General features: G+C 41.2%; 2 protein-coding genes across 7 annotated transcripts in view; one reads left to right on the forward strand and one right to left on the reverse strand.

The window, feature by feature from the left end:
• Positions 1-1,813: 1,813 nt before the first annotated feature.
• Positions 1,814-15,085, reverse strand: TRAPPC2 (trafficking protein particle complex subunit 2). Of its 2 annotated transcripts, none has more exons than XM_044764367.2 (5): positions 14,931-15,085; positions 7,026-7,137; positions 4,272-4,416; positions 3,777-3,862; positions 1,814-2,552 (listed from the first exon to the last, which is right to left on the reverse strand). In XM_044764367.2, exons 2-5 carry the CDS (start codon positions 7,116-7,118, stop codon positions 2,454-2,456), a joined length of 423 nt encoding a protein of 140 aa, XP_044620302.1. In that variant the 5' UTR covers positions 7,119-7,137; positions 14,931-15,085; the 3' UTR covers positions 1,814-2,453. The 2 variants fall into 2 exon arrangements, with proteins under 2 accessions (XP_044620302.1, XP_070358542.1); XM_070502441.1 differs by having other exon boundaries at positions 3,777-3,858; positions 4,268-4,416; positions 14,931-15,063.
• Positions 15,086-15,097: 12 nt separating this feature from the next.
• Positions 15,098-23,071, forward strand: part of OFD1 (OFD1 centriole and centriolar satellite protein) — a 46,835-nt gene continuing 38,861 nt past the window's right edge. For 2 of the 5 annotated variants that reach the window (XR_011499697.1, XM_044764364.2), the window contains exons 1-5: positions 15,098-15,283; positions 15,675-15,773; positions 19,236-19,436; positions 21,258-21,326; positions 21,414-21,444. Coding sequence is in view for 3 of the 5 variants with exons in the window: in XM_044764364.2 (XP_044620299.2) it covers positions 15,188-15,283; positions 15,675-15,773; positions 19,236-19,436; positions 21,258-21,326; positions 21,414-21,444 (496 nt within the window). In the remaining 2 variants the exon portion in view is untranslated. Of the gene's footprint in view, positions 15,284-15,304; positions 15,500-15,674; positions 15,774-19,229; positions 19,437-21,257; positions 21,327-21,413; positions 21,445-22,382; positions 22,542-23,071 lie in introns of those variants that run through there. The other 3 variants (XM_044764365.2, XM_070502436.1, XM_070502437.1) reach the window with 3 other exon arrangements.

Genomic DNA, 23,071 nt, shown 5'->3' on the forward strand with positions numbered 1-23,071 from the left:
GAGGTTAAAACATCCTAGGTGTTCCTCATCTTAGAAGAAAACCTTGTGTTTTACATTTCTATAAAAACTTGTATAAGCTATCACTTTAATATCATGACACTGTTGCGCCAGTTCTTGCACAGTACTAGTGGCTTGTGGGGCAGTGAAGTGTTAAGTAGGAAAACAGACCTGTGTACAGTCAGTGGATTCTGAAAAGTCACCACTGGACTGTCAGCCACGAAGTGCTGAGGTGACCGAAAAGTGAAAGAACATGAGTGTAGCACGGGCAGAGCAGAGATCGAGGGTCGCTACAAACACGGACACATGGGCACCAATGAAGCATCCTAGGAAATGAACGAGGACAACCCAGATTCGTGCATTTTAGTTGGATCACATTGGGAGTGCTGACATACGTGTGCTCCCTGGAGCCTGACGCCCAGGTGCTAGTGATGCCCCTCATCGCTCTTGTGTTGCAGAACCTCCAGTGCCATCACCTACCTCCAGATCTAAGCAAGCTTGCCGGCTCTTGAGCTTTCCTACTTATCAGCCCCTGGTGTTCCCCTTACACCAGGCCTGGGTCTGTCTCTCAGCTGTCCTACCCATGTGCTCGCTCAGTGCTGCTTTGTTCCACACCTTCATGTCTGGTGCTTTCCCAGGGCTTCCCACCTCAGATCCCACCCACTCCTACACTCATCACTGGGCTTCCCTCAAGCTCCTTCAGAGATGCAGTCCTACACGTAATTTGGTACTTAACGACAGTAATATACTCACACAGGGCTTATGTTACTTGTTCCCATCTCACCCTCACAAGCCTGGAGAAAAGGATTGCTATTTGCAGGGCACCTCTGTTGTTGGACTGAGCCAGGACCCAAACCATCTCCCCGCTACAACTTCGTGCTGAAACAGCACGCTGCTGCTCCTGGCTGGCTTGCAAAACAGCCCTGTGCATTACATGCTCATTGAGGGCGGAGCAAACTATATACAATAAATACGTTTGGGTCTCTCCAATGGGCATGGCTGAAATTACTCCTAGATTTCTAGCTGAGCATCTTTTTCTGCTCCTAAAGCTCTGGTCCCTAGTTTGAGGCGATCTGAGTTCTGCAAAGTGGGTTGAGAGCTCTATTAGCTTGCAGACTTTCAATAGGGGAAATAGGACTAAAATAGTAGTGGTGGTGGGATGGGCAGCACTTAAAAAATTCGATATTAAACTTCCACAATCTTGGACAAACATCTTTATTTAAGAAATCAAATAAATAGGGTAAAAAACTTCACACAAGGGTACAAGACCAAACTTAGAATTACTTGCTCAAGTTATTCAGAATGGAACACAATTCCTCAAGTGCTCACAATTAGTGCAGAAAATATCTGGTTATATTGCGTGCTTTTCAATGGCCATTTCCTAGTTTACAGTAAGATCCCTCCACTTGTTAACAGTACAAGAGAGACCACTCCCCACCCCCTCTGGTGTACAGCCCAAACAGCTAAGAGTGCAAAGGTTAACGTAACGCCAGCTGTTCTTTATGATTCTAAAATTGCCTTATGACTTCACTAGTACAGCTACCAACAGGTTCACTTAATCTTTAGTTTACTGTCTGAGGGAAAGGAAATATAAGAACCTGTCACTTTGGTCCAGGCCTCCCACTTTGCAAACATGGATCCAGAATTCTAGAATTACAGGATCACTGTTCCCAGTCTCTAACAGGGGTAGGCATGTGGCATTTGGCGCTGCAAAAGCTGTTTTGCTTCGGCTTCTTGGGTAGTGCCATGTCTACTGCCTATACTTTTTTTTTTTTGAGGAAGATTAGCCCTGAGCTAACTACTGCCAATCCTCCTCTTTTTGCTGAGGAAGACTGGCCCTGAGCTAACATCCATGCCCATCCTCCTCTACCTTATCCATGGGACGCCTACCACAGCATGGCTTTTTGCCAAGTGGTGCCATGTCTGCACCTGGGATCCGAACCGGCGAACCCCGAGCCGCTGAGAAGCGGAATGTGCACACTTAACCGCTGCGCCACTGGGCTGGCCCCATGCCTATACATTTTTATAATAACATCTCTAGATGTATAGATAAGCCCATGGATGTGCTATCAACTTCATTCCCTACTGCAGAAGCTATTAGTCTTAAACCTACCAAATCTTGACAGTGACATTTGGTTCTGGATTGTTACATCAAGATCAAGCTATCGGAATGAGGAAAGTCAAAAGCTTACTCTCAATTTTTAAATAAAGATATTTCAAGATTATTTATAAAGAGCTCTTTATAAATAATACTGTTTACAAGCAAATATTGATCTGTTGATAATCGTAAGAAACTGAGTGTACTATGTTTAAATATAAAAGGAATTTCATTAGGTTGACAAACTGAGACTACAAGTAAAACTTTTCCAGGCTATTTAATCAAGTTACTTACAATGTACACATTCCTGAGTATACCCCATTGCAGTGACATTGTTTATTTCCGAATTTTTCTGCATTCAGCTTAAAAGGTGCTTCTTCCCAAGAAACTGAACTTTTCTGTCAAATGCGCTTGATCGAATGGGAGAATTGGGTTCATAAAATGGATTCATTGCAAACTAGGAAAGAAGAAAGTATTAGTGAGCTTGTCAAGTAAAAAGGTTGACAAATCATAGGTCTCTAAAAGGAAATTGAAGTTTTAAATTAAAAGAAATCATCAAAGACATTCAAAACAGAAGTCTGAAGACCACATTTAAGTTTCAAGAAGGATGTTCCATTGTTGAATAGTAACATTCCTTTAAGGAAGTTTTTGTCTTGGTGTTTTAGCTTTGAGAAGTACTGGTGGCAAAACTACTGGGGGTATGATAAGTGTTGCCCATGTAGTAAGGTAAATTAACTTTCAGGATTCACCCTGTGGGAAATACTAATCTACTCATATTCATTATAAATAAATGGATTAATTTGTAAGGCCCTTTGGCTACATAAAACAAACTAAAAATCTGCCCTATGCTCAGAGTTAAGAAACAGTTATACCACACTGCAAGTTACTGTTGTGTGGTAATTTTTTAATACTTTCCTCTAACACAAGGCTAACGATGAGTTTCTCAGGTAATGTAATGAGTGTATCATAACATATGTGAGAGAAAATTATTGATATTAAGTGGGATCACTAATGGGGAAAGTAGTTACCAATTTTTACACCTTATCACAGAGGGCTAAATATGCTTATTTGCTACTTCCGACTAGGAATACTGATTGTTAACTGTGCTGATATGCAAAAAATCTTGTCCAGATACAGAACATTTAAATTATTAAGAAGATAGTGCTGTTAGCACTGCTAACATACTGGTGTTTAACTGCTGACGTCCTGTTATTTTTTTTTCTAACTATCAAGAAATGTGGGTGGCACCATTCCCCTTGAGTGACTATTTGATAATATATGAGTCACTTCCTGCTGGTTTATGATCTATATTCATTGCATTGTAACTTATTTGTAAAGTAGAAAACATTTTAGATTAAAATTACGAGGCAGTTTCCCTTAGGTAGACTGCTCCCTTCTCTCTCTTTAGGGTTCCCTAATAAAATCAACTATATGCACAAGGGGGAGAATGAAACTGATTTAAAAATAACTACCATGAGCTGTTTTCCTAAATACATGTCACCCTGGTGGTGAAGACGTGCCTGCTGAGGGAGCTGCCAGGGATAGTTCTGATGGGGGGTGGGGAGCTAGTCTGAGATGGAAACTGTGCAGTATAAGGGAGTTACTTAAACAGGCCAGTTTCTTATCAAAGTTTGAATCCCTTTTTATAATCAGATTTTAAAAGTAATAGAACATACCATACCTTTATGTATAAATCATAGACATCGGTAAAGAAGTTCTTTATTCCATCTTCTTGCCTTATGTCATGAAGCATAATAAATCTCATATGTGAAACAATTAAGGTATAAGCCTTCTTAGAAATGAAAAACGAAAAGCAATCAGTTGATACAATATTGTTCCAATGAGTCACATGCAGTGAAAAGTTGAATACATAAACTGGGTTCAAAGTTAGGTTAGTTTTATCTTAAAGAGAACATAATCTTTTTAAGTTAGAAAATAACTACAAAAGAAAGTAAACTCAGATAAACATTAGTTTTATATATGACTTGGTTTTAAAATTATCTGTCAAACAAATGTGTTTTTCCCCCCCCAAAAGAATAAAAGTAGCCCTGTAAATGGCAATTTTTACCTGACACTTTGCAATCCACAAACTTAGAGCCTAGCATCTATGTCCCATGTTGTTCTAGTTTGTTACCCCAACCTTTAGTTAGGTATCTTATTAAAAAGGTAAGGATATGACCTGCAGTAACAAATGCTGAAACAAACCACTCATTGAACTTGTCCACAGTTTTCAAGTACATGTTGTTCGACAGCCACATATTCTCATCTACGAGGTCGAGAGCAGCGTGAGCTATGAACTGGTTCAGGTGACGATGATCGTCCTAGATGACAGTGTGAGCAGCACCAGATTAACATTTCCGTACAGCTTCAAGAACGCCAACATTTCATTCTGTAACTTCTATACAGTTTTCTTGGGGGGGGGGGAGAAACACTTTCTGCTTTTATTTTGTTTATTATTGTCATGAGACTTACAAAAGATCTTCAGTGTTTTCATATCATATTCTATTTTTTAATTTGGTATCTAAAAATTCAACAAATAGAAATAGCGAATTACTTAATAAATGACATGTGTTCAAGAAACTATATAGACTTTTTTTTGATTTTGCAAGAAGGAAGTTACCAAATTCTGTAACCACGTAAGCATGTGAAAAAAGAATACTATGTTAAAAGAAAAAAAAGTAGATCCTGCTTTCAAGAAGCTCCTATGTTTTTAGAAGAAGACAGGAAAAAATATGTAAGTGGTTATGGATAAAGGACAGTAATTTAGGTAGTTTGCGGTTAAGGGGGTGGAGAAAGAGAGCTACAGAGAGGTGCTGTTGGCACAGGCCTCAAGGGAGGGACAGGAGAGGGGCTTCAAGTGCAGTGACACCTGGTGAGCAGCGGAGACAGCTGAGGTGGCACTTCTCAAGGCTTGGCGTAGGTCTCTCTCAGGTGTGATGGACTTAGATGGCAAGGGGACCTGGGAGTGGCAGGAGGCCATGCTCAGCCCCAGCTGTGAGCAGTCACCTGTGCCAACAGCAGGAGACAGTCCTGTCAGAACTGGGAGTGTCCTTTTTATGGGCTGAAATGACTTAACTGGAGAAGGCGGGAATGTCCCATCATAATGTGGCGAGGGAATTTACAACCTGGATGCAGTCTTACTCCTCTGGAATTCTTACTTTCAAAATGCATTTTTCAAAGAACACCTCTGTTATGGGTTGAACTATGTCCCCCCAAATTCCTGTGTTGAAGTCCTAACCCCGAGTACCTTAGAATGTGGCCTTATTTAGAAAGAGGGTCGTTGCAGATATAATTCGTTAACATGAGGTCATGCTAGAGTGGGCCCCTAATCCAATATGACTGATATATTTACAAAAAGGGCGAATCTGGAGACAGACACACACACAAGGAGAACGCCATGTGAAGCCAAGAAACTACCACAAGCTAGGAGAATGGCCTGGAACAGACCCTTCCCCAGGGCACTCAGAGAAGGCACGGCCCTGCTGACACCCTGATCTCAGGCTTCCGGCCTCCAGACTGGGAGACAATACATTTCTGAGGTTCTAAGCCCCCTATATTTTGGTAGACTGTTACGGCAGCCCTTGGAGACTAATACACCCTCCTTGCTGAGGAGGCCGTTCCCGCGACTGGGCTGGAGGAGGGCTGCCAGTTGCCCTGGAATCCCTCACACAGCGAAAGCATGTTTACTTCACTCACGTCACCATGACAAAGCTAATTCAATCCTTATGGATATATTTTGTGTCTGGCTCACGGCAGCGTTTTCCATTACTTTACACTGATGGGGAATCTTGAGAGATTAGGAGAAAACTGTAGAAATGCTTTAAGAAGGTGAGTGGCAGCAGGAGAAAGAACTAAGATCAAGTCATGCGACACATTTTTTATATGCACTGCTTTGCCTACCACAAGGCCACTGGAGTGCACAGAAACTATACGTAAGTAGCCATATACCACAAAGCAACTATTGCTACAGACCTGCCTCAAATCAAAGTTGTAATGAGCAGCGTGCTCATGTGAATGTGGGAAAATAATGTAGCAACAACACCTGGTAGGGTAATACCTTAAATTTCTATGATATTTTAGTGGAAAGATCTGAATAGGTGAAAGGCATCATACACTGGACATTACACATTACAATTAATTTCAAAAACCAATTCCTGTCTTAAAGGACATTAAAATTTATTTTTGGAGGTTGGGAGAAACACAGCATAACTTGTCAGCAATTTATTAGGAATGTGGACTAGTACAGAAAGAGGGAAGAGACCCAGCCATTCTCATCTCAAGACCCTATGGCTCTGTTTACTGTGAATGGCAACATGTTCTTGAACCAAGCTTGTTTTTCTGGAACCATTCTTGACAACAAGAAAGTTGGGTGGTGTCAGTGGGGAGGACAGCACATGGGCACCACCAAGCCAGTAGGTACTGTAGAAGGTCACTGAAAACTGCCATAGTCTCAGGGGCAGCAAGAGGATGTGTAAGGGTTTCCTTTAACCCTCCCAGGTGTCAATGGATCTACTCTGTATGTCCTGATGAAAAATGTGATTCACTGGGACAGAATGGGCTTTCATGACATTTCAAGGCAGTGACGACTATTATTCCAGACACGCTAGAGGTGGACTATGTTGTTATGTGCTTAAGGAGCAGCTTTTCATAGTGGGTGACACAGTGAACTGAAGATCAGGGGAAAGAGACATAGAGCATCAGATTGTATGTGTTAAGGGTCTGCTGAATTAAAGGATGAATCAACAATTTAAACGACGTTCCGAGGCCGGCTTCTATCACCCTGTGGGACTGCAGGGCAAGCCTCATTTAATTGTGGTGGATTCTAGTTCCCTTATCTGCCCAGATCTCTTCCAGTTCTAAAATCCAATTCACCATTATCATTACCACAGCATAACAATCCCTATAGAATTTTTTAAGGTTTCATACGCACTTTGGATTCTGCTTTTCCAGCTGGCAAAAACTCCATTTCAAAAACTGGATTATCATGGTGGCCAACAATTACAAAGTAGAAGCTTCCAGACATTGTCTTCAGTATACAGCTCCTAATTAAATGAAAACAATACATATTTTTAGTACTCAATACTGAAAACCAAAAATAGTTAACAGGAAGTCTAGAATTCAATGTTTGACTTAAAGTTGACATTGTAGAGGAGGAGGCCACTAAGCTTGCATGCTTTCCAGTATATTACCAGAGATAGATACTACCATATGTATGGCTTTTGGACTACACAAATTATATATCTGTGATATGTCCTGTAGAATCCAGTACTATATTTACATAGGGAAATTGGAAGACCTCTAATATGAAATCATAAAAACAACATTCTCATGATCCGAAAATTTGGAATATTTAGAGCAAGCCAGGCTAAACTTGGATTGGACCAGTTAGCATTAGCACTAACACCAGGAAAGATTAATAAAGGAGCTAACTAGGAAATAATTGGCTTGCCTTAGAAATTTTCAGGAGAGATGCTTCTGAGGAAGCTAAAAACAACTCTCCCTCCTGTTGCTGACACAAAGGAGAGCTATGATACCATTTATCTACAGACTGCATGCTGTATTTGTCTTCTCCCTACCTGAAGTATATATGCTACAAATAAGGCCCTGCAAATCAAAGAGCCTATGACAGGCCTCTGCAAACACCATCGATAAGAAAAGAAGAAACAGATTTGTATTCTAGGAAAGATGGAAGAAATCATAATCCAAAAAGGAAGACATTCTGAGGCATTAAGAGGTCTTGGAACTAGGGTTAATAGGTCTGCTAAAGTAATAAAACTAAGTGAAAGTGGGAGGGGTGGAATCAGTGATTCTGTGGTTTTTAGCACAGACAACCAAAATCCGGATGGATGGAGAGACAGACAGATGGGCAGATGGATTTATGTATTTTTAGCACAGGGTCTTTGGCATTAGACAAAGCTAGGTTCAAGTCTAGCTCTGCTACTTACTAGCAACGTGACCACAGGTGGGCACGGTCCTTAATCTCCCCACGTCTGTGCCCTCCTCAGTGAAAGAGAGATCACAAACACAGCTGCCTTACGGTGAGCCTGAGGATTACACAACCTAATGCGTGTGGAGCACCCAGCACCGTGTCTGGCCCCCAGGAGGTGCTCAGTAAATGTTATCTAGAACAACATGGAAGAGCATGTGTACACAGTGATGCAGTGACCAGTAAGGCCTCCAGGTGGGGAGGGAGGGAATCTGGTGAACTGGGAGTGTACAGTCTCAGGGAACATCCAGCTGAAGCGAGTCAGAGCCCAGGGCTCATCGAGCCTCACTGGGACTTCTGCTCATTCACATGGAACGTACAACGAAATTGGACAGAATCTGAAATGGATTTCCTAATGAACACAGCGTTCCATAAAGGAAATCAGGGCCCAGCTGGCACTTTTACCTCTGGACTTGGAAGGCCATGACTGGAAGAAAAGGCAGATCGCAGACTCTTTTGGCCTGATGAAGTAAGTAGGATGTAAAATGTTATTTGGGGCAGAGGTTGGCACACCACAGCCTGCAGGCCAGATCTGGCCTCATCCATCCTTTAACCATAGTCTAAGGTTGCTCCTGCCCAACAACAGTAGAGATGAGCAACTGCCACAGAGACCATCTGACCCTTCACAGAAAAAAAATGGTCCCTGTTTTAGGAGAAAGATGAGAAAAAGGCACAACTAGTAAAACTACATAAAGACGAGCAGGAATGTTACAAAAGCTAGCAAAACTAGAACTGGCAATAATTTTCAAGAGAAAGTGAGGGGAAGAGGGAGGGGAGCTTGAAATGTTAACAAAGTCAACAATGACGTCATTAATTCTTGTTGGAATGGGTTTCATAGCCCGAGTTTGCCAAGGGAAGGGCTTACTTTCTACATTCAAGAAACAGCAGCAGGAAAAAAATTTAAGGAAGCTACTTCTCCCCACACACACTTTTAAGAAGCTGCAGAAGACAATACATAGACAAGGAAGATAACCTCCATTCCCCCTCAACACGCTCGCCCCTCTGTGGAAATCCATGACTGGCAGAGAAGCACAGTGCTAAGCAAGTACAGCATGAGGATAAACAGAAAGGGAGCTGAAGGAAACACCGCCTAAAAGTTACATCACAAACTAGCCAGCTGGGCAGAACTCGAGCTGCCAATAATCTGATTTCACAAACAGCTGAAGAAGGGATATAACTCGACTCAGTTCTGACAAGGAAAAGGTGAAATGGAAGAAAAGGAACCTTGGGAGAATATAACCACATTGTCTCAGGAAGGGGATGTCTACAATCATTCAATAGTTGAGGGCTTACCATACCTAGGTGGTGGGTAGAAGTGAGACGCACTCTAGAATTCTGTGCTGTTCGACAGACTGAACTTTCTGCCAGGATGGAAATGTTTTACACCTTCGCTGTCCGATGTGGTAGCCTCTGGTGGCTAATGAGCATTTGAAATGTGGCTAGTGTGTCTGCAGAACTGATTTTTTTACTTAATTTTAATTAATTCAAATTCAAATAGCCACATGTGGTTAGCGGCTACTGTACTGGACAGTGCAGCTCTAGATCAATGATTCCAAACTTTTTTTTTTAAGTTCTATGACCTCTTCCATCTTCCCTCCACCCACAAAGCAAGTATTACTTAGAACTCCAATATGTAATATAAATAATACAAATAAAACAACTGCTGTGTTTATGTGCGTGTGTATGTGCCTGCTCAATTTTCCCACCACCTGAAATAGGGGCCCTTTAAGCATCTCCAAGGAAGACTAGATTTCAAGGTGTAGAGGAGGTAGCTACACAGAATTTAGTAATGGATTAAACTGGGGAACTGAGGAAGAATCGAGGATGTTTCCAAATGTCTGACTGAGGTGATCAAGGAGACTATCAAGATGATGATGCTATTCACCAAGAAAGGAAGTAAGAAAGGGAAGGAAGAGGGATGAAAATGAACACGTCAATTTTGAACATGTGGTGGTAGCGAGAATGGCCCCCGTGCTCCCCACCAAGATGTCCACATCCTAATCTCTGTGAATCTCTGGAATCTGTGAATGTTAATTTACATGGCAAAGGGACATTAAGGCTGCAGATGGAACGAAGGTTGCTCATCAGCTGACCTTAAGATGGGGAGATGATCCCGGACTACCCAGGTGGGCCCAATGTAATTACGAGGGTCTTTAAAAGTGGAAGAGGGCGGCACAAGAGGAAAGTCAAGGGGGGATTGTGACTATGGAAGGATAGTCACAGAGTTGCAATGTTGCTGGGTCTGAAGTTGGAGGAAGGGGCCCCGAGCCAATGAAAAGTGGGCAGCCTCTAGAAGCTGGAAAGGACCAAGAAACAGAATCTTCCCAAGAGCCTCCAGAAGGGAATGCAGGCCTGCTGATGCCTGGATTTCAGCCCAGTGAGACCAGTGCTGGACTTCTCTGCTACAGAACTGTAAGATAATAAATCTGTGTTGTTTTAAGCCACTAAACTTCTGGTAACTTGTTATAGCAGCAGTAGGAAACTAACACACATCAAAGCTGAAAAACCTGCAGGTATAAGAAAAAAGGAAATACTCAAGGAAGTGTCAGCAGAAAGGAAGAGGGTACAGCCTATAAAGAGACTGGGGACAAAGGGAGTTCATTTGCCATGGGACAGGGGTTTCAAAGCATGTGGAAAAGAGGCGGGGGTGGAGGGGTGGGCAATGGTGCGCGAAGGTGAAGCTACTTGGACTGATACAGGGATGACAGCAGGGAAAAGAACAGGGGCTGTGGGTTTTCCAGCATGGATCCCCAACACCTGACACAGAGCCAAGAATATGGTAAGTGCTCAGCGCTTGCAGAACGAACTGCCAGGAGGGGGCTGTGGTTTGGACAGTGTGGGATATTGCTGGAATGAGAGGCATGGCGGGATTAACTAGCCTCAGCCTGGAAAAGAACCTTCTGCAAGCTCCAGCACTGAGGGTCTCGGGCCTGAGTGACTGACAATGTCTGTGTTCAAGTGATTAACAGCACCTTTAGGAGAAGCTGCTGTAAGTTATGAAGATACCTATGAAGAAATTCTCCATGACGAGGAACAGGACTCTCACCTGTGGTGAAAACAGCAGCTGACTCTGGTGGCTAGGGTGACTTGAGCAGTTTTTGAGAGAGAGACAACCAAAGAAGTCACCGTGGTGATGCAAGGAGCTTTGGACTACCTTGAACTCAAAGAGGACGTGTACGTGATGTAAGAAGCAGGGTGCTAACTAGTACTGAACATAAAAACGGGACCAGAAATCTGTGAGGCCAGCATCAGAAGGGTAAAAGCCTCCAATGAGCTGAAATGTGGAGAATATAGTAAGAGAAAAAAACGTCTTTTCAGGCTGCAATCAGGAAAAAGCAAGGGAGAAAGGTCAACTGCTTCAAGTGCCTGGTACATAAATAAGAGGACGCAGATCTGCTGAACTTCAATTTTCTCAGAAGGATTTTCAAACAGGAAGTGTGGAAGAAACAAGGTAGGCAGGCTGTGAACTTCAAGATGGGGCTATTAAAAGAAAATCTAGACACTTCAATAAATACAAGTCTTTAGGTCTCAGCAAATTACATACATCTTGGATTAACAAATGCGACTGCATAGCTGCTGATCAGTGACATTTGAGAAATCGCAGGAACAGAAGTGCCATACCATCTGAGAAAGGAAAGCATTATTCCTATTTTTAGAAACAAAAAGGCTTATCTCCTAGTCTATAACTGGGTACTTTCAAAGAGATTAAAACGCCAACAGAAATATGTATCAAATGCCTGTCTTTGGTCAGACATCATGCTAGAAGCTTTTATTATACGTTAACTCATTTAATGAGAATCCCTAGACAAAAATAGTGTGGGTTATTATTCATTCATTGAACTCCTGGTTATACTGAGAACAAGTCATGCCAAAACTACATTTCCCATTTTCAAAGGGAAATACAGGAGACAGTAAGTCACTTTATGAAGTAATTTAGTATCTAAGAACAAACTTGGAGACCTGCAGCCTGGATGATAACAGAATCTGTGGTATTCCCAGAGAGGAACACTCACAGCTGACTTGAATGTCACTGCCTGAAGAACACTAACAAAGTGCTCCAGGTCAGCTGACTGCATGGGGTCTCTAGGGAGCCTTTGAGATTTAGCTTAACCTAATCCAATTCAACATTTAAATCAAAAACTGTGATGAAGACAACTTATCACATTCAAAGATAACACCTAATACCGGAAGGCAAAAGTCGGGATTCAAAAAGATCTCCCCAGCTAGGGGAATCAGGTGAAATTAACAAGACAGAATTTAAGAGGACGTGAAAAAAAAGTCCTGTACTTGTGCTTAAAAAATCAACTGCACAACAGGATGAGGGAAACCTAGTTTAAGAAGCAGTTCTTCTACAAGAACCCCAAAGTTATCATTTATTGCAAGCTCAATAAGAGGCAGCAGTCTGATATAGCAGTCAAAAAAGCTAATGCAATTCTAGGCTGCAGTAAGAGAAGACGATATCCTCTTCACTAATATCACCTCTGGGGAATGAACTCAGTTCTGGGAATCGCATTTTAAAAGGATCAATAACTGAACTGTGTGTGTTGGGAGGAGGGTGGGATAAAGGCTAGGGGATGCTCTGGAAACAAGACATGAGCTATTGAAGGAACTGAGGATGTTTAAACTGAGGGAGGAAAAGATATTTTGGGGGTGGGGGAGCAGAGACAGCACAATCTATCTTTAAATAAGATATGCTGTCTAATGGAAAAGGGGTTTCCTCTTGTGAGCCAGTTCTAATCAACTGGTACTACCAGGAACTGGTGCTTCTGAGAGACTCTGAGACTAAGTGCAGTCAGTGGGAAAGATCACTGTGATCAGTTATCCACGTCTGCTATGGGTTTAGGAGAGGGCAGTGCCTACGTGACGGCCAAGTATTTGCCAACTCTGGATAAGACACTTATTCCAAACTGCTCCAGAGGCCAAGCCCTAGGACTGCTCCTTTGAGGTTATGACATAACCTCAAAGGAATGTCTCAAAGGAAAGACATTTGGGTCAATGCAACAGAGAACTTCCTAACAAAGAACCACCAGGTTGCCTCGTGAGATGACTAACCCTCCCCTCAACCTGTCACCAGAAGTGCATAAGGGGAGGCTGGAAGACCATTAGTGCCAGACTGGGAGGATGAACTCAATGAACTGAGAAGTCCTTTCTAACTCTTAAGAATTTTAAGTTGCAGACAAATTTCATGGACTCCAGTTACAAAGCTATCCATTTTTATAGCAAACCTCTTTACAGCCTCTACAGAGGAGCTTCTAGAAAATTTCCTTGTGCTTCTGACAGCAGTGGCTTCAGTTTCATAGACCTGGGGCTGCAAGACTAACCTGGTGTGGCACAGGACGTGTCTACTGCAATGATGAGGAGGAGGATGAATATTATTGATCTTTAACGTGACATTTTCATATTAATATAAGCAATTCCTCCACCTCTAAGCGACATTATGCTGGCTTTTGCAGAACATTTATCTAATTCTATTCAACTTTGGGACCAAAGGTGGGGGTAAGAGGGTCTTCAGGCACAGATGGTTTTTATTTAACAGTATTTATGACATATTAACATCATCATTTCACTATTCTGCTCAAAAGCCGTAATGATTCTCATCTACAGGATGGAGTACTGGTATTCAAAACCTATTCCCACATTGCTCTGCATGTCTTTTCTCAACCTTATTGTTCCACCTCTGCCAGAGTTGGATGGTCTACTTATTTTTTCTCCCCAACTCACTCCAATTGTGTCCACCCCAGAGTTATTTCTCTCTTCGTGCCTGGAATGCCTTCCCTGATTGTGCATGCAAACCTTGCCCATCTTTCAAAGTCCAATCAAGTTCCCCCCTCCTCAAAAATTATTTCCCAACACCAACCTACAGGCGCTCCACCTCCTATGAAGTTCTGTCACTCTTGCTGCCTCTTAAATACATTAACACCTTTCTCAGTCAGAGGTCGAAATTCATTGTACTCTTCAGTGCTGTGCACAAAACTTACACTGACCCAATTCCGTCCTCATACGACTTAGATACCTTATATCCACAGCACGGGACTCTGGAGTCAGGCCAGATTCCTCACTGCTCTTGAGAGGGTCCTGATTGATTTCTCTGCGAAATCTCCCCCTTCCTCCCATGCTCTTTTTGCCCACCATCCAAATCCTACCCATTAAGGTCCTGATGAAGTCACACTTTTTCCACAGAGATGTCCCTGCAAACTTCCATCTTCAACCACCTCTTTTTCTGAACTCTACCCAGTCTACAATGCATCTTAATTCCTATCCAATTCTCTGGCTATAATATTTCCGTTATTGCTTCTCGAGAGACTGATTCCATTTCTTTTTAGTTAGATTTAAGCAGCTTGGGGAGCTGGCCCACCTTTCCCTTCCTCAGAGCACGCACAACGGTGGGTGCTCAAAGTTTAGCTCATTTGTTTTCAACCAGGGGGCGATTCTGCCTCCCAGAGGACATTTAGCAATGTCTGGAGACATTCATGGTTGTCCGAATTGGTGGGAAGGCGCTACTGGCATTTAGTGGGTAAGAGACCAGGGATGCTGCTAAACATCCTACAGTGTATACGACAGCGCCCACAACGAAGAATTTTCCGGCTCCAAATGGCAATAGTGCTGCGGTTAAGAACCCCGAGGTTAGGTGAAAGACCCATCAAAGGCAAAGGAAGCAAAGCCCCCGAGCTGACGGACGTTTGCAGGTTGAAACACGGTGGGGATTGATCGGGGTGTAGCCTGGCTGGGTCCGGCCCGGCTGCCCCAAGTTGGGGCATAGTGGAGAGAGGGCCAACACCTGGTCACACAGGGCGCGGGACATCCCCTAGAGCCCCGGAGCGCCCGCCCCTCCCTCGCTCCATCCCCTACCTCCAGTCAGACGCCGACAACGGAAACGCCCCACCAGTTCCCACTGCACAGTCCCGCGCTCCGCGGCTTCAGTCGGGACACCCGGAGCAGTCCTCGCGAGACTCTGCGGTTGCACTCTCGCGATACGTGGGCGGAGCTTCCGGCAGGAGCGAGCCGCAGCCTGGCGCATGCGCAGTAGCTCTCCAACGTTGGGCGGCTTGGTTTGGTAGGCCTCGCGAAGGGGCGGGATCGGCTGGGAGCCGTGTGAATTCGGAGTGATGCCTCCCATTTCTCTGTCTCCGCCCTCCAGCCGCCGGGGAGAGTCGTGCGTGGACCACTACCCTGCCCACCCCTCAGAACCGCCGAGAAAGGAAGTGCGTATCTCTGCCAGAGTTCCTAGTTCGGAGAGCAAAGACGGAGCGTTCCGCCCCCTTGTTCCTCCCGACCCTCCGGGACAGAGGCAGGGCTTCACCCGTCCTGGGCCTGCGGCCCGGACTGGCTCGTTACTTCGGGCCCCGGCTGGCTCGTTACCTCGGGCCGGGCGGGGCGGGCTGGGGAGGCAGGAGGAACAGACACACCTGGTGGCTCAGGTGTATACACCGCGCCCCCTTGGCGACGGGCGGAAATGGAGCCTCTTGTTTGTTTTCATTAAAGCTCGTTTCCCCGCTGCGACCGTTGGGGCTTCCCTGGAGGCCACTGGTCTGTTTTCAGAAGCTCGCGTCCCCTCGGCCCGCCAGTTAACCCGTAACCGTTTTTCTTTTCCAGTCCATCATGCACCCCAAATCTGACGTGTTGAGTCAAGATGAGCTGCGCAAAAAGCTGTACCAGACATTTAAGGATCGGGGTATACTGGACACACTCAAGGTATCAGTTTTAGGCTTATCTGTTATATAACTTTTATAAGTGTTACCTGTAATAACCTGTAACAGGTAGTCCACGTTTTAAATCCATCCAGGTTTTGGGTTTTAAAAATAGTATGATACATAAATTGAATTGGTGAATTACATGTTTGTGTTCATGTATAACTCTATCCTGGAACAGTAGTCTCAAGTGGTTTAGAGTTTGGGCTCTCTTAAGAGAGCATATTCCAATGTAGATTTTATTGAGCCGACATTAAGATAGGAGCGGGTGACTTTATAAAATGAACACCTTTTAGTAAGGTTAGATTTGTTTTATAAGTCTGGTTTACAGGTTCCTGAATTAGTAAGTGCTTTTGTAATACGTTGGAATGAAGGACATTGACACCATATAGAAAACATTCAGTGGGCTGCTTACCATAGAATAGTTTGGGGAATGAGAGCTTTCTTCTTTAAAATAGATTGAAAGGTATGAATATTTAATTTTGGCAGCAAGTATTTATTAGTACCCTTTCTATATGAACTAACAGCAAGGAGTAGGATTAGTTCTAACGTGTTTGCATTACTATATACATTTCAAAAGTATATTTTACACTTAAAAATGAGATATTAAGGAAAAGTGAGCTTGATGATTTTCTTCTCTCTCCCCCATTGTTTTTGTAACTTAAAAAAAACCACTTCAGACTCATCTGAAAAATGTGGAAAAGCATAGAGGAGAAAAGTCATCTCTAGTACAACCACTAATTGGCGTAATGTGTGTGTGTGTGTGTATGTATGTATCCTTCTTAATATTGTGGGAATTTTCTTATGTCCTTAAAAGTTTCTTGAAATCCTCATATTCAGCGGCACCAGGCTCATGTTTGGATGTATGGGTGATTTAGGTAGCAGTCCCCTCTTGTTGAGTATTTATACCCTGGTCTACACATTCCTTCCATTGTGGTTCTCCTTCTTTTGCCTAGGATAGGTTAAGTGGCATTACTGAATCAAAGGGCATAAGCATTTTTAAGGCTCTTGGTGTATGTGTTTTGTTCTAGAAAGACTGTAAGAGTTTATATTCCACCAGCAGTTTGAGAATGCTTGTCTCACTCCAATATTATTGTCATGACATTCTTAAAACCACTCTAAAATTGGAAAACCCTTATATTAGTATTCATTCCTTTGATTATTAATGAGGTCGCACATATTTTCTGGCCATTTGTATGTTATCTGTGGATTGGCAGTTCTTGTTCCATTTTTTTCTAGGGTGTTAGTGTTTTCTTATTAATGTATAAGAACTCTTCAAATAGAAACTATTAATCTTTTTTCCATTTTTGTGGCAATACTTTATCTCAGTGTTTACCTTTAATTTGGCTTTAAAAATATGATGTTACATTTTTATATGGTCAAATCTATTGATTTTTTTGGTGATTATTCTCAGTAAAGTCTTTTTCACTAAAAGCATGAATATTCACTTTTCATTGTTTTTTAAAAGGCTTCATTTTTTTTTTACAGTTAACTCTTTAACCCACCTGGAATTAATTGTAGTGTGTAACACATTAATATACTTTGTCATGTGGAATGGTCCTTGAATTCTTGGTCATGGCATTTTTTTTCCCCCTGTGCTTCTGAATTAGATTTGATAGTGTTTTACTTCATATCTGTAGTCACAATTGATATCCACTAATCATTATCCTTTTGAGCTATCCTTGTTTGGCTTGAGTATTAGCATTATGCTAGTCGTTCACTCTACAGATGCGGTGTCTCCTCAGGAGAGTGTTTCCTGCTTACAGCTGGCTATTCAGTTTCTGTTATTCCAGCCTGATCAATGGCAAGGCAGATTTTTGCTTTCTCAATCACAGCTAAGTTTTACTTTCTTGGTCCAATGACTGTGGCCTGGGTGAGTTCTAATTTTTAAAATTCACTGAGTTTTTTAGTGGCCTAATTCACATTCTATTTGGGTGTTTAAAAAGAATTTGTATTCATGGTTAAGTACAAATTCATATAGATGTCTATAATGAAGTTTATCAGATCTTCTTTTTCCTTATTTTGCATCTGTTCAATCTGTCTATTTCTTAAAGAGATGTACTGAGGATCCACAAGTCTGTTCTCTTCTACTTCCCCTTCCTGCACAGTCATTGTATTTATTTCATTCTTAGGGACATTGCAAACTTTAATTCTGAATGGATTTCCCTCTTTACATTGGCTGCTGGAAAGCCCCCAGCCAGTTTTGTAGTTCCTTCTAGCAAGTGCTAGATGGCATGCTTTTTGGTTTGTCAAATTGGGAATTGATCTATGTTTCATTTTTTTTTCTACTCTTACTTTTCTTTCACCCTACTTGTATCATTCATTTAAATGTTATCCTCTTTCAATACTTGTTTGTAAAACACCATCAATCCTTTTATTAATTAAGCTGGATCTCCTTCTTTAGTATATTACAAATCTAATGAAACCGCCTCTAAATTTTACTGGTGGAGAATGCTGTAGTTTCTCTTTTCTTGTTTTATTATTTTAGTTACTGAACTGTATTAGATGAGGCAGAGGATGTGTGTTCTGTTCAGTGTAAATGCCTTTTTTACTATAGGATTTTAGATGTAGAATAAGTCCTGTTCTATACTAGTGATTATATACTGTTCTACTCTCTAGCTAAAGGATAGAAGAAAGAGGTATAGCAAGAACTCCATTTGTTTCTTGCTTGTATTCTATTAGGTACGAATTCAGTAGATAGTTTTTACTGCTGAGCCCTGTGAATCTAGGCAGTGTGCTCTTCCGCTCAGCCCAATTGTATGTTTCCAGATAATATGCAAAATAGATTAGAACAAATATCCAGTAGTCTGATTAATTTAGGGGATTTTCTTAAAATCCAAGTGAATAATAATGTTAGTATTATAACCTTGAGAAAATTACCCATCTAGAACCTAAATTTCCTCATTTATAAAATGTGAGAAAATTATTGTATTTCACAGTGTCTTGAGATGTAAACACTATATGTGAAAGTGCATCTTAATGAGCCTGCTTTGGGTTTACCGATTTCTCTCTTGCATATGTTATTTCCTTTTGGGAACCCAGTTTTATTTTGATCAATATGCCCAATAAACTGGTTTAACCCTGTATTATTTTCGTATCCTCCAACAATCCACAGAGAGGTGATGAAGTAGAATTTTCTCCTATACTTAATATTCTAATCAAAAACTGCTGAAATGGGCTCCTAGGGAAGTCAAGTTAGAGTCTGCATGTGTTCTGGCTAACCACTAGTTCACTTCGAAGCTGGTGAAAGCAGGCTGCTTTGTCCAGAACTCACTGGTCTGTTTGTCTCACAGGGTAAGACAAAGTGTGCAGGGGAAGATTCCTTACTTTGGGCCATGAATCTAGAACCATTCTGGAAATTAAAGGAAGGATTATAATTCATGTGACAGATCTGTGTATCTCCAGTGAAACAATCCTGCTGAAAATTTTTTCCCTCTTGTTTCATTTTTCTTTGTTTTTGAGCTAGACGCAACTCAGAAACCAGCTCATTCACGAATTGATGCACCCTGTACTGAGTGGAGAACTGAAGCCCCAGTCCATTTCAGTGGAAGGGAGCACCCTCTTAGTAGGTGCTTCTAACTCTCTAGTGGTAGATCACTTACGGAGATGTGGCTATGAGTATTCACTTTCTGTTTTCTTTCCGGAAAGTGGTTTGGCAAAAGAACAGGTAAAGTCTTTCCTTTTCTCTTTCTGAATTTTCTATTAACGGCATCTTCCTCAGATAATAAAGTACTGCATAATAGCTGAGTGCTCCTTCACTAGCTAGGTCCATTTCTGGTTCATCTTTGAATTCACATCATATATTTGTTATATAATGTAACAAAGGAGTACTAAATTTGATATTGTTATCAATTTCTTGGAATCTTGATTAGTCTTTTGTAAAATTGTGATGTGTAGAATCACTAAGTTTCTTGGAGCTAGAATTGCTCTTACATTCCATGCAGTCTACTAAGACTTAGAACTGCTATTTATGTTGAATGTCTGTTGTGAGCCTGGCGCTGTGCAGCCACACTGCAGGCGTCATCTGTAATACAGATGAGGAGGCATTACATTCAACGTAAATGGCAGTTCTAAGTCTTAGTAGACTGCGTGGAATGTAAGAGCAATTCTAGCTCCAAGACATTGCTTGAGTTGCTCAAGGTCACATGATTTGTGACAATGCAGGGCAGTAACTCTAGATCTCTAAAATGTGCTCTTTTTACTATGCAACAGTCTCTTCAGATATTTCTCTTCTCTGTGATCACTTAAGAGAAGGGAGGAATACATAATTTTTAAAAATCTGTGGAGTTCTCCAATATTAAAACATGTTTTACCACTTTTCTAATTATTTTAACTATATTTTGCCACCATTACCACTGAACATATTAGTCATATTTCATTATTTTATAGGCAGATAATAGCAAACTTTCTTTTAATACTTATTTTTTTTTTAGAGCAGTTTAGGTTCACAGCAAAACTGAGCAGAAGGGGAGACTTCCCATATATTCCGTGCCCCGACGCCTGTGCAGCCTCCCTCACTATCAACATTTTTTACTATGTACATTTTTACAATTGATGAACCTACATTGTCACCTCATTATCACCTGAAGTTCATAGTTTACATTAGGGTTCACGCTTGGTGTTTTCCCTGTTTTCACTCTCTTTATCTTGTCTATAATTGTCCAAAAGTTTCATATGCAGAAGTTTTAAGAAAACAAGAACAATGTATTTGAAAAACTTAAAATTTAAATATGCTGTATTTCTTCATTAATAACCAGATTTTATTTATCAACATTAGGAATTTTTTGAGAGTCCATCAATCGCTTAAGTTTCTAATTACATTTCACAATTTTTCTTTTTGCATGAGTAATAGTCAGTTATATAGTTTTTATAGCAGTAATTAATCCAGCTCGCATGTGACTATCAAATGCCATGCAGAATATTTTCTTTAAAGGAAAACCAATTGAAAATATATGATTGTTCTCAGGGTGGACATAGTAAATCATACATATTGTAGTAGAAATATATATATTAAGACTAGCTACCCAAAATGGTTGTTTAAAACTATTTTAGGACTCTTTAGTCATTCATAGTTGTTAAGACAGTAAAAATTTACTTTACTTACATTTTGAAGCAATAGTACTTTTGCAATTGAAAGACCCTGGAATTCACTCACGTATTCATTGGTTCATAGATATTTGAGTGTTTGTCATTTGTAAGGCATTTACCATTTCTGTCATTTCTGTTAGACCATATCATCTTCAGTGTGAAGTATTTGGAGGTTAATGAACATGATCAAGAAAAATATTTTATCCTTTTAACCTCAATATGTTTATCATAATTTATTTAATAGTATAAGAAAGAGCTTCAATTTTACATTTTTAGCATAGTTACAATCTTTTTATTTAATCTGAAGCATGTTTCTTAGTCTTATATTTAGAAACACCCTAATTTGTCATTTAAACATTGATGTAAAACTATGTCTACTTAATCTTTTTTTTTCTTTAAGATATTTACTATGCAGGATCTATTACAACTCATTAATATCAACCCTGAATCCAGTCTCTACAAATCACTGGTAGGATTGTTCAGTTTTTTTAACATGCTTTGGTTTGTTAATTATAACTGAATAGTTGAATAAAGGTAAAATATTTTCTTTTAACAGATTTCAGGATTTGATAAAGAAAACCAAAAAGGTAAGAGCCTTCATCTTTGGAGAGAATAGCAACATTTTTGTCATGTATCTTTTCCTATAAAAGTGTGAAACTAATAATTTTTAGGGGGAAGAGTAGGCAATTTAATTTGGATTAAATCATTTGATTTTTTTCCTTGCTGAAAATACATTACCCTTTAAATAGAACAAATTCATCTGTTTTGATAAATACAGATCATTTCCCCCAAATTTCAGTCCTTTTAATAGCTCTTAGATACTCCAGTGAGAAAACTGCATACAGTATCAAGAGCCCTACAAATGGATTGAAAGACCCTCTTTGTAAAGATACCCACTGTTTTGAACATTTCCACAAACAACAAAAACTCATAATGTTTAGGCCAAGTATCTTTGTATCCTAGATGTCCCCCTGAAGTACAATTTATGGAGTTTTTATTAATAATTGCTTAAAGAATGAAGTATCTGTTCAGTACTAAGTGTTATATGTATATATATGTTAATTCTTAAGTGTTTATATAGGCCTGATAAATTGCTTTAACTTTTGCCTTCATAATAACCTTCATAGAGTCCATAACTGCTATGAAATAATAGAAAATATATCTATTGGTCTCTGCCCCCAGTTCTTGGCACAGAGCTCCTAAAACCTTTGTAATTTCCAATGACAAGAACACTAGGAGCATCTCTTGTTCTGATATCAGTCTTTGACCTCTGTTGCTGACCCAGGTCTCCTGAAACCCTTGTAATTTCCTGGGTGATAGGAGTGTCTTTTGCTCTAATGAGGCATCTCTGGGTGGGATCCTGGATGGCTCCTGGATGAGGGCTGGTCACTGGAAAGACCAAGCCATGAGTAGAAGCTTGGAATTTTCAGCCCCACCCCCCATTCTCTGGAGAAGGGAGAAGGGCTGAAAATGGAGTTAATGATTGATCATGTGTACATGATGAAACCTTCATAAAATCCCCAAGGTAGGGGTTTGGAGAGCTTCTGGGCTGGTGAACATGTGGAGGTGCCGGGAGAGTGGTGCACCCAGACGGCATGGAAGCTCGGTGCCCTTTCCGACATACCTTGCCCTATGCACTCTTCCATCTGGCTGTTCATCTCTATCCTTTAACAAACTGATAAAGGTAAGGGTTTCCCTGAGTTCTGTGAGTTGCTCTAGCAAATTAATTGAACCTGAGGAGGAGATGGTGGGAACCTCTGAACTGTAGGCAGTTGGTCAGAAGCACAGGTGATAACCTGGGCTTGTGACTGGCATCTGAAGAGTGTGTATGTATGTGGTGGTGGGGACAGTCTTGTGGGACTGAGCCCTCAACCTGTGGGGTCTGATGCTATCTCCCAGGAGATCGTGTCATAATTGAGTTAAATTGTAGGACACCCAGCTGATGTCACAGAACCCTCACACATTTGGTGACCAGAAGTGAAGTCAGTTTTGGTGGTCAGAAGTGAAGTGTAATGTAGTGTTCTGTATAAAAGTAAAGGAGACTTACATGGAAGAGAGACATAATAGGGAAGAACTGGGTTTTTCCCTATACAGGAGGAAAAGTGAGGCTTTTTTTTCCTTTACAACTGCTGCAGGTGCCAGACCATGGCTACACTTGACAGTGGGCTTTGTAGCATGAACATGAGCTGGTAACTTGCCTGAATGCATATTTAT

This window comes from Equus asinus, chromosome X (genome assembly GCF_041296235.1).
Source record: "Equus asinus isolate D_3611 breed Donkey chromosome X, EquAss-T2T_v2, whole genome shotgun sequence".
Lineage (NCBI taxonomy): Eukaryota > Metazoa > Chordata > Mammalia > Perissodactyla > Equidae > Equus > Equus asinus.

Bases quoted from the DNA above. Each gene is read 5' to 3' on its own strand.
- TRAPPC2 (XM_044764367.2), bottom strand. From the start codon at position 7,118: ATGTCTGGAAGCTTCTACTTTGTAATTGTTGGCCACCATGATAATCCA. The intron at 4,417-7,025 runs GTGCGTATGAAA...ACTGTCATCTAG, and splicing joins CTGGAAAAGCAGAATCCAAA to GACGATCATCGTCACCTGAA. The intron at 2,553-3,776 runs GTATGGTATGTT...CTTCTTTCCTAG, and splicing joins TCTATGATTTATACATAAAG to TTTGCAATGAATCCATTTTA.